This window comes from Labeo rohita, chromosome 25 (assembly GCF_022985175.1).
Source record: "Labeo rohita strain BAU-BD-2019 chromosome 25, IGBB_LRoh.1.0, whole genome shotgun sequence".
Taxonomy (NCBI): Eukaryota; Metazoa; Chordata; class Actinopteri; order Cypriniformes; family Cyprinidae; genus Labeo; species Labeo rohita.
This window is the reverse complement of record NC_066893.1, coordinates 29702310-29712736: the sequence shown is the minus strand read 5'-3', so window position 1 is coordinate 29712736 and position 10427 is coordinate 29702310. Positions and strand designations below refer to the sequence as shown.

General features: G+C 37.8%; 1 protein-coding gene across 1 annotated transcript; it reads left to right on the top strand.

Moving 5' to 3' along the window:
• On the top strand, window positions 1-8579 carry LOC127156515 (verrucotoxin subunit beta). Its single transcript, XM_051099400.1, has 4 exons — window positions 1-104; window positions 4837-4937; window positions 5553-7170; window positions 7637-8579. Exons 2-4 carry the CDS (start codon window positions 4838-4840, stop codon window positions 8577-8579), a joined length of 2661 nt encoding a protein of 886 aa, XP_050955357.1. The 5' UTR covers window positions 1-104; window position 4837.
• The last annotated feature ends 1848 nt before the right edge of the window (window positions 8580-10427 follow it).

Here is a 10427-nt window from a genome sequence, read left to right as displayed (position 1 = left end):
GTCTTTCTATTCGAGAATGCTGAATGTCTAAAACGCAAGTGTATGTTATAAATGATCTGAAACATTTCCAGCAGTGAGAACGAATCTAGAAGCGGCTTTCCAAGGTAATATGATTTGTTTATTTAACATTTTAAGCAGTGATGTAGTGAGAATTTTATTTTTGGACGGGCCTGGACAAACGTGAGTGGCCACTAGTAAGGGAGAGCGGGGACGAAAGTACAAAGTGAATTTCTCAGAGCCTGGACTACATTTGCTTTCCAGGCTATGACAGCACATTCAGCTTGCAACCCTTGATAGAACTGCTTTCCCATGGTTAGGTCCAGAAAGCAGTTTTCAAGTACAATAAGTCAATTTTTGAAGCTGAATTTTTTTTTTTTTTTTTTTTTTGCAAATTGTTGTGTCATTTTTCTCATTACATGCATCACAGTAATGATCACTCTACAGGTAATTTAGCACTGCAACACATCCTGAAGATGTGCCTTGTCAGAGTTTTTCAGTATAAAAGCAAATCAGTTTTAAATATCAGGAGTAACACTTGTTACTTTTGCCCCGCTACAGTAACAATAAGTGTTTCTTTTGTCCGGCTGCATGCTAATGGTGACTTTCTGTGTCTTGCATCATTTATTAAAATGTTTGTGTCGTATTATACTAAAAAGAACATGCCAAGAGTGAGGGTCAGAAAGACAGACAGAGGTCTGATTCAGTCAGATGTTCATGAGAGGGCGTTTCTGGACATAATCTGTCAGGAACATCAGTGTCTGGGCAGCTGCTACGCCGCAATTACCTTAGTCATGTTTAGGTTTTAGCCATACCTTAGCTTTTCCACCTGCACCTATGAAATTGCAGTGTTTCCAGATGTTTTTATGCACATTTTGAATTTATGCATAAAAACAACTGGATGGAAACACTGTAAGTAACAATGTGCAACTTATGTTCAACATAAAATGATACTAAAGTCTTTCTACATTTGTACAAAATACCACCTTGTATTGATAGACCACACTTCTGAGTTATTGGCCACAGCAAGAATATATGTCTGTCTACACTATAAAAAAAACACACAATTTGTTGAATCAGCTTAAAATAATTAGTTACCCTGCTGCCTTAAATTTACTGTGGAACACAAAAGATATTTTGAAGAATGTCGGTGACCAGTGTTGGTGTTTCAGTTCCTCTTGGCTTTCATTATATGGACAAAATACACAATGAAAGTCAATGGGAACTGAAACTGTTCTGTCACCAGCATTCTTCAAAATATCCTTCTGTGGTAAACAAGAAAGATGTGCATACAAGTTTAGAATGATATGAGGGTGAGTAAATGATGACAATTTGCATTTTTGGGTGGATTATTCCTTTAAAGGACTGTTTATTCAAAAATGCAAATTCTCTCATAACTTACAGTCATGCTGTGTGGAATTGAATCTCCTAAAAAAAAAAAAAAAAGTAAATTAATTAATTTATTGTGTTTTTTTTGTTTTTTTTTTTTTTATAGTGATATTTGTGACTTTACAAAAACACTTTTCACATTTGATTATGGTGTCAGTAAAAGTAGATGTAGATGTTGGAGCCTTTGTCATTAGTCAAAAGATTGTTCACCCAAAAATGACAATTCTATCATCATTTACCTACCCTTGTTATTCAAAATGTATCTGAGAAGATGCTAGGTAAAAAGTTGAAAAAGTGTGACAAAAGGTTTATTTTTAAAAACCATCCCTTTAACATCACTAAATCATGTACTAAAAGATCTTACCAAGTATGATCAGAGTAGAAGGAAGTGAAAGCCTGGTCTTTTGCATCTGCTGCCGTTATTGTGACCTACACACCTAGTTTTTCTAAGTGTCAGTTATTTAAATTATCAGTTGTCAATTATACAAATGAAAAAACTTACACGTTAGTCGACATGAATGTACAGACATCCATGCTGCATCTAGAATTCAGATGAGATGGTGTTCAGATCAGTTCGTTAGTTTTGTGGTTCATTTGCGACTGAAGTGCAGAGAGGCTTAAGAACGTGCATGAGCATTCAGACACTGTACACGAAAACCTGGAGTTTGCCAAGATTTGTCCACTTTGGCATGATTAATAAATGCATATAATGTCTCCAAAGAGATGCCACAGTGTTTGCAGATGAAAATTTCAGGTTTTATGCTAACGTTAGCATTAAAGGGGTCATCGGATGCCCATTTTCCACAAGTTGATATGATTCTTTAGGGTCTTAATGAAAAGTCTCTAATATACTTTGATTAAAAATGTTTTCGATTAAAAGTTTTTTGTTTTTTTGTTTTTTGTTTTTTTTGCTGGAAAATTGAAAAGATGCAGCAATGTACCGGTGATGACAGAGTAAGCAGGGTCTTAAATATTGTGACACTAACCCCACCTAACACAACAGTGACCAAAAGTGATATGTGGAGGTTAATGACCTCACGTTTCACTTAAACCATCAAAATATGAAAGGAAAAAACAGTGGGAGAGTGCTGTAATAAGGTTTGTCCAACAAACTGATTTTGTTGCTAGGCCTTTGAACGAAGTCTTTAAGGGGGTGAGGAAGTCGCTAAACATTAAATTGGCAACGTTGACATTGACTACAATCAATAAGCAGTTATTAATATTTTGTTGTCTCTCTCTCCCTGTCATTTTTGCTTGTGTTCAGAATTTCATTGTATGACAGCATGGCCAAAACAAAGACCGCACAATTTGTCATGTTTCATTGCATTATTATCAGAAATAAAACAAATGGCTCCAAGTAAATATGCTTACAAAATCAATAACACATTTTTTCCCTGTTGGCCACTACTATATGGCAGTTCATTGACTTTTCAACTGACAGTCAAACCACACTGCAAAAACAAGACACTTTTATGAGGATTGTGGGCTTTCTTGGAGTTATTGGAGCTGTTGATGAAACTCATGTTTACATCATTACTGTAAACGAGGAGACAAACCAATAGAAAAGGATTTCAAAACATCAGTAATAATTTGTGATAATTTTGCACAATGCAAGAGCTTAAAAAAATACATTGAAATATTGAATAATGTCTTAATTAAATGATTTTATTGTAGCTACATCAAATGATTGGTGTTGTGCTGCTGTGACTCACTATTGGCTGTTTCAGAGGTCAAAGGCAGCCATTTTGGGTTGACATCATTGTAGTCCTTAGTTCTCAACACTTAAGTGTCCCCTCAGTAAACACTTAAGAGTCGGTCTTAGACTTTACTAAAAGTTACTTCTAGCTTCTTTGTAAAAGTCTCATACTCCTAGTGCGCACTAACGAGGCTAAAGACTGCAGTCACTAGCGTCACTCTTGAGATTAGGGGAGTGGGGTTTTACCTGCACAGCACCTACCCGCTGCACTGTAAAAAAAAAACCAATTTGTTGAGTCAACTTAAAATATTTTGTAACCTGGCTGCCTTAAAATGTTAAGTTCAGTCAACTCAAAAAAAAAAAGTTTATTCAACTTGAAATGTTAAATTATACTAAGGTTGAATCAACTTAAAATTTTAAGGCAGCTGGGTTACTTACCTATCTGTAAAGTTTAGCAAACACAAATATCTAAGTTGTTACTTAGTACAACTTAACATTTCAAGTTGCCTAAACTTATTTTAGTTGACTGAACTTAAAATTTTAAGGCAGGAAGGTAACAAATTATTTTAAGCTGACTCAACAAATTGTGTTTTTCCTCTGTTAGTAATTTTACATACTGCACAATGCTTTTATAAGCAGAGGAACATTTAAAACAGTAAATCAACTGATCAAATTACAGTGCAAGGCTTGTCGCATGTCCCCAATCTGGCAAACCCTCGTAAGTGTCGAGTCTGAGGAGGAGATGCTGGAGAAACGGCTCTCCGCAATATTTTGAATTTGGACTGCAGTACACATTTAAACTGCTAGTTTTCAATCTTACACACTGCACCTTTAAAATTATTAAAGGGGTCATCGGATGCAAACTTCACTTTATGTTGTTTGAACATTAATGTGTGTTGTCAGTGTATGTACAAATCTACCCTACAATGATAAAAATCCATGCAGCGGTTTTTAATTAATCTGTAAAAATAACATCCCCTTTTTCAAATCGAGCCGTTCTCAGATGCCTGTCGTTGTGGCGTCACATGACAGAGGCCACTCCCACAATAGTTGATTGACATGAGCGTCTTACCTCAGATCAGCTGTAACAGTCCGCCCTCTTTGTTTTGATGCTGGAGCAGGGATGTGAGTTAGACAAGAATATCTCTGATTGAGCGATTGAGGTGTTGTGTTGCTGGATGTAATAATGAACATAGTGGTCGTCATTTACTCCCGACATCTGAGCCGCTGAAGATGCAGTGGATTACGTTTGTTTGTGAAGGGAATGAACCTCCTGATCTACATATATCCGTCTGTGTTCACACAAATCATTCATGATCCAGATTCACTTACAGCAGAAGTGAGTATAAGGGTTTTTTATGAATCTTTGTGATCGCCTTTCCTTATAACGTGGTAGTTATCAAGTTTAGCGGCTTAACGCAGCTAAAGTAAACAGGCTCATCACTCCACAGAGAGAAGAGAGGGGCGGGGCGAGTAGAGCCCATTAACATTTAAAGCAACCTTTGACAAGGTAAAAAGGGTGTTGTTTTACACAACCATTGAGATTACTGGCATAATATTGGGCAAAGTTTGTATGTTGCTTGTGTGATATCCATTGGCCTGTCTTCATGGTTTAAAACAAAAATATTTCTTGTTTATATTTATATTTCTTTTATCTATAGAAGTGAGTCAAATCCATTTAGCCATTGTAGTCTGAAAAGCAAAACTGAAGGAAAAAAAATGTGTCAGTAACTGGTATGTTTTTGTGTGTTTAGTATGGCTACAGTAGGAGTGAATGTGATTGAAACAGCAGCTCTAGGGAGACCCTTCCAGCTGGGGATGCTGTATGACTGCAGGAAAGATGCTCTTATACCAGGTACTACAACACTGACAGTTTACTTCCAGTTATCCATCCTATCACAGCATTGATATATGATCAATTAACAGATGACTCCAGAAGATGATGCTGAACCCAGTAAGTCCTCAGGGCATGATGGCAGTCATATCTAGCAAGTTCTATGCAGTGAAATAGTTTTAAATCTGATCACAAATGAAAGTAAGGTGTCTTATTTTAGTGTTATTATAAAACTAACATTCTGCAGTGGAAAAAGTGTTGTAGCCTATATAAACTACAGGTATAAATTAATAAATGCATCATATCCTGAACTATTTGAATGATTATTAATGAATTAGACATTATTGACAGGATGCTGCCTATTCCTCATAGGAGTTTCTGTGCATCATTTATTGTGTTACTGTAAGTGGTAGAGGACAATTATAGATAATAATGTCTCAAAGGAGACTGATTATACTCCAGCATCCCACTACTGTTGGGAAAGTGATTCTAATAAACTCATTTACCATATAAGCTCACTTGTTATTTTAGTTTGAAATATATAAAAAAAATATAAATATCAGAAAGCTGAGCATTACAGCAGATGCACACTGTCCTGGTGAGTTTAACTTTAATCCTTTTTATTTTCTATCACAGGAATCACACTGTGGGATCCAGTAAAGCTCCAGCAGAACATACGAACCCGTCCCCAACTTAACTCCAATATCAAAGTCACAGCTTCAGACTCCATTGAGAACAAATCAAGCTTACTTAACATCAACGGCTCTCTGAAACTCAGTCTTTTAGCTGGACTGGTCAATGTGACAGGAGCAGCCAAATATCTTAACAACCTCAAGACGTCTTTGAGACAGCAGAGACTGACGCTGCATTATCACTCAACCTGCAGGTTTGAAGAACTGACCATGAACCACTTGGCAGCTGAAAATATCGTTCATCAGGACGTGTTTGATAATGACACAGCGACGCATGTGGTGACAGCAGTGCTGTATGGAGCAGACGCCTGCTTTGTGTTTGACAGAGAAGTTTCAGCAGATGAGGAAATAAGCACAGTAGAAGGAGAAGCAAAAGTGGTTCTTGAGAAACTCAAATTCATTTCAGGAGATGCAAACATCAGTCTGAAGATGAATGAAGCTCAGAAGAATGCAGTCCAGAAATTCACATGCACATTTTATGGTGATTTCCAGTTACCGTCTAACCCGACCTCTTTTGAAGATGCGTTGAAGGTTTTCACTGATCTTCCAAAACTGCTGGGAGAAAAGAAAGAGCTGGTGGTTCCTCTGAGAGTTTGGCTTCATCCTCTGGAGAAACTACATTCAAAAGCTTCAAAATCTCTGAAACACATCAGCATGGATCTAATTATTAAAACTGAATCAGTGATTGAAAGTTTAAATACTGCTGAGATGAAATGCAGTGATCTTCTGAAAGACTCTTCTGCTTTGACGTTTGCTGAATTTCAGAATAAAATACTACAAATGAAGCAAAACTGCTACAAGTACAAACTGAGACTTGTGGAGAAACTCGGCTCTCTGCTGCCAAACATCCGTGGAGACGTGATGAAGGAAACTGAGCTGAATGATCTTCTTCAAGAACATGATAAGTCTCCATTCAGAGGAAGAGACCTCACAGAATGGCTGAAAGAGAGAGAAAGAGAGTCTGAGATCATTAAATCAGTCCTCAGACAGCTGAAGGATGCAGGTGCACAGGTGAAAGTCAACATGGATGCCATCTGGACGGATTTGGAAGTTGAAAACCTGGTCTGTTACACATTCACATCATTATACTGGACAGATGTGCTGCTTCCTAAACAAACCAATTATCTGAACCCTTCAACAAAAGGAGAAACTGATGAAAAGAGCCCTGATTCAGAGAAAAAGTCTTGGCTCAGTTCTGATGTCATGAAGAACATGAGGAGCAACTTGGAGATCTTTAAAAAGTTGATCGATTCTAAAGACTGTAAACCAGCCAGGTTCATTGTGTCCTCAAGAGAAATGAAGAATAATCCTGGTTCTTGCATTCTGCTGTATGAACATGGATGTGATGAAGCTGTTTGCTTTATTCCTCCATCCAAACCAGTCTGTCCAGTCACTAAAGAGGTCACAGAAAACACTGTGGTTCTGAAGGTTCCTCCATCATGTCCTGCTACAGTGGAGCTCAGATTACTGTATAAACTAAAGCAGGACTCAGTCTGGACGTCTAAACCTGTGATGAAGAATCAAAACACAGTTAGTCTGACTGATCTGAGATCAGGAACAGAGTATGGGTCCATAAATATTTGGACACTGACAAAAGTTTTGTTTTTTTTTTTAGTTGTTTACTGAAACATATTCCAGTTATAGTTATATAAAGGACATGGACATAATGTGTAGACTCTCAGCTTTCATTTGAGGGTATCCACATTCAAATTGGATGAAGGATTTAGGAGTTTCAGCTCATTAACATGTGCCAAAAGTAATTGGACCTCTCTTTATAAAGGGACCAAAAGTAATTGGACAATTGACTCAAAGGCTATTGCATGGGCAGGTGTGGGCAATTCCTTTGTAATATCATTATCAATGAAGCAGATAAAAGGCCTGGAGTTGGTTTGAGGTGTGGTGCTTGCATGTGGAAGATTTTGCTGTGAACAACATGCGGTCAAAGGAGCTCTCCATGCAGGTGAAAGAAGCCATCCTTAAGATGCGAAAACAGAAAAAAACCCATCCGAGAAATTGCTACAATATTAGGAGTGGCAAAATCTACAGTGTGGTATATCCTGAGAAAGAAAAAAGCACTGGTGAACTCAGCAACGCAAAAAGACCTGGACGTCCACGGAAGACAACAGTGGTGGATGATCGCAGAATCATTTCCATGGTGAAGAGAAACCCCTTCACAACAGCCAACCAAGTGAACAACACTCTCCAGGAGGTAGGCGTATCAATATCCAAGTCTACCATAAAGAGAAGACTGCATGAGAGTAAATACAGAGGGTACACTGCAAGGTGCAAGCCACTCATAAGCCCCAAGAATAGAAAGGCTAGATTGGACTTCGCTAAAAAACATCTAAAAAAGCCAGCACAGTTCTGGAAAAACATTCTTTGGACAGATGAAACCAAGATCAACCTCTACCAGAATGATGGCAAGAAAAAAGTATGGAGAAGGCGTGGAACAGCTCATGATCCAAAGTATACCACATCATCTGTAAAACACTGTGGAGGCAGTGTGATGGCTTGGGCATGCATGGCTGCCAGTGGCACTGGGACACTAGTGTTCATTGATGATGTGACACAGGACAGAAGCAGCCGAATGAATTCTGAGGTGTTCAGAGACATACTGTCTGCTCAGATCCAGCTAAATGCAGTCAAATTGATTGGGAGAAGGTTCATAATACAGATGGACAATGACCCAAAACATACAGCCAAAGCAACCCAGGACTTTATTAAAGCAAAGAAGTGGCGTATTCTTGAATGGCCAAGTCAGTCACCTGATCTTAACCCAACTGAGCATGCATTTCACTTGTTAAAGACTAAACTTCAGACAGAAAGGCCCACAAACAAACAGCAACTGAAAGCCGCTGCAGTAAAGGCCTGGCAGAGCATTACAAAGGAGGAAACCCAGCATCTGGTGATGTCCATGTGTTCAAGACTTCAGGCTGTCATTGCCAGCAAAGGGTTTTCAATTAAGTATTAGAAATGAACATTTTATTTTCAGTTATTTAATTTGTCCAATTATTTTCGAGCCCATGAAATGAAGGGATTGTGTTTGAAAAAATGCTTTAGTTCTTCATATTTTTATCCAAACTTTTTGTTCAGCCCGCTGAATTAAAGCTGAAAGTCTGCACTTTAACGGCATCTGTGTTGTTTTATTTTAAATTTATTGTGGTAATGTACAGAACCAAAATTAGAAAAAAAAATGCTCTCTGTCCAAATATTTATGGCCCTAACTGTATAGTTTGCCTGGATTGTTCAGTAACAATGGTGTGAGAATGACAGTGAGTGATTAATGTAAATGGACAATTTTATGTTCCTTGTCACCCTGGTGTGCTAAAAAAACTGTAAATATGAATGGGAATTTTTTTTACTCATAAGAATTTCTAGGGGTGCCAATAATTGTGGCTAACATGATCTGGAGAAAAACATTCGTTTCGTAATGAGATTTTCTTCTCACTTTCTATTATTTTACTTCAATGAAAGGTTAGAATTTTGTTTTTGTATTTGGGATTGTAAATAATCCTTTTTTTAAACATGATACCCTGATGTAAAGTTATTTAATTCGCAAAATGATTGTTATGAACTAACTTTTTTTAACTTCACATTATATGATTATAGTTAAAAGTGGAGAGATGCTACTGATGCTTCTGTGAGGATCAGGAAAGAAACACTGAGGTTATAAGATAACTGCAGCTCCTTTCAGCAAGAAAAAAATTAATATCTCATGTCATTTTGCTTCTCCAGAAAGTTTATCTTGATTTAAAAATGTTGATATTTGTACTGGAATATAAGACAGAAAAAAATAACTTTTTTAAATTGCTTTTGTTCTATGATCATACTTTAGTTATATTTTTAGATAAAATAATGACAGAACAAGGATTAACATAAAAGACACTGACACAAATTAAATTTTTTTTAAGTAATGTATTAAAACAATGTCTATGGGTTATAATTGATGTCTTTATTTTTTTTATTTCTGTTTCTCTCTTAAGCAGGAATTGAACCTCATGAAGGAATGCAAAGGACTGATTCAAAGGACCAATTACCTCCCGAAATGTAGATATGTTATACTCACTTGGAATCGATATTTCACATATTGCTGGTTGAAGGAAGCATCAGGAAGTTTCCTGCTGTGTTTGTCCATCATCACTGCCAGCTGTCCGTCTCATCCGGTTGTTCTGATGTCCGTCTGATCATGAGTCTCTTCATCTACTAGTGACTGAACACTAGTGTCAGAAACACTGAGAAGGATAAAAGCATCTGCTAATGGACTAAATGAAAGTCCTTGTAGAAGGGGCCCCTTTTTATAGCGTATTGACTTTATTTAATAATGTTTATGGAAGACTGGAAACAGGAAGAGGGATGGATAAGGAAAGAAAGGTAAGGTAAGAAACTTACAGGGCCTGGACGGGAGCCTTGGGGGGATCCCGTTAAGCGGTGGCATTTTGCAAGGAGTGCACCGCAATCGCCCTCTCCGCTTGGGGGACCTCCGTTAGTCACCTCACTGGACCCCCATTGAGGGTGTTGAAGGTAAATCAAGTTGGTAAATCACATTCTGGCCAAAAACTTCCACAATTTCATCAACTTCTCATGCACTTCCGGGGAACAGCATAAACGTTGTTACCAGATGTCTATTTTTCAGCCCCTCCTTGGCTGCCCGTTTAAGTGCGGCCGCCTTTTTAGCATCCGCCACTAACTGAGAATCAGTCCCTCGCAGAGGTTTGCTCAGCTGAAGCTTCAGCTTCAAATGGCGATGCTGCCACTGACCATTCTGCCCGTTTAGGAGCTCTGAATAAGAAAGTCAGCCGTACTGAGACAGACTAACAAA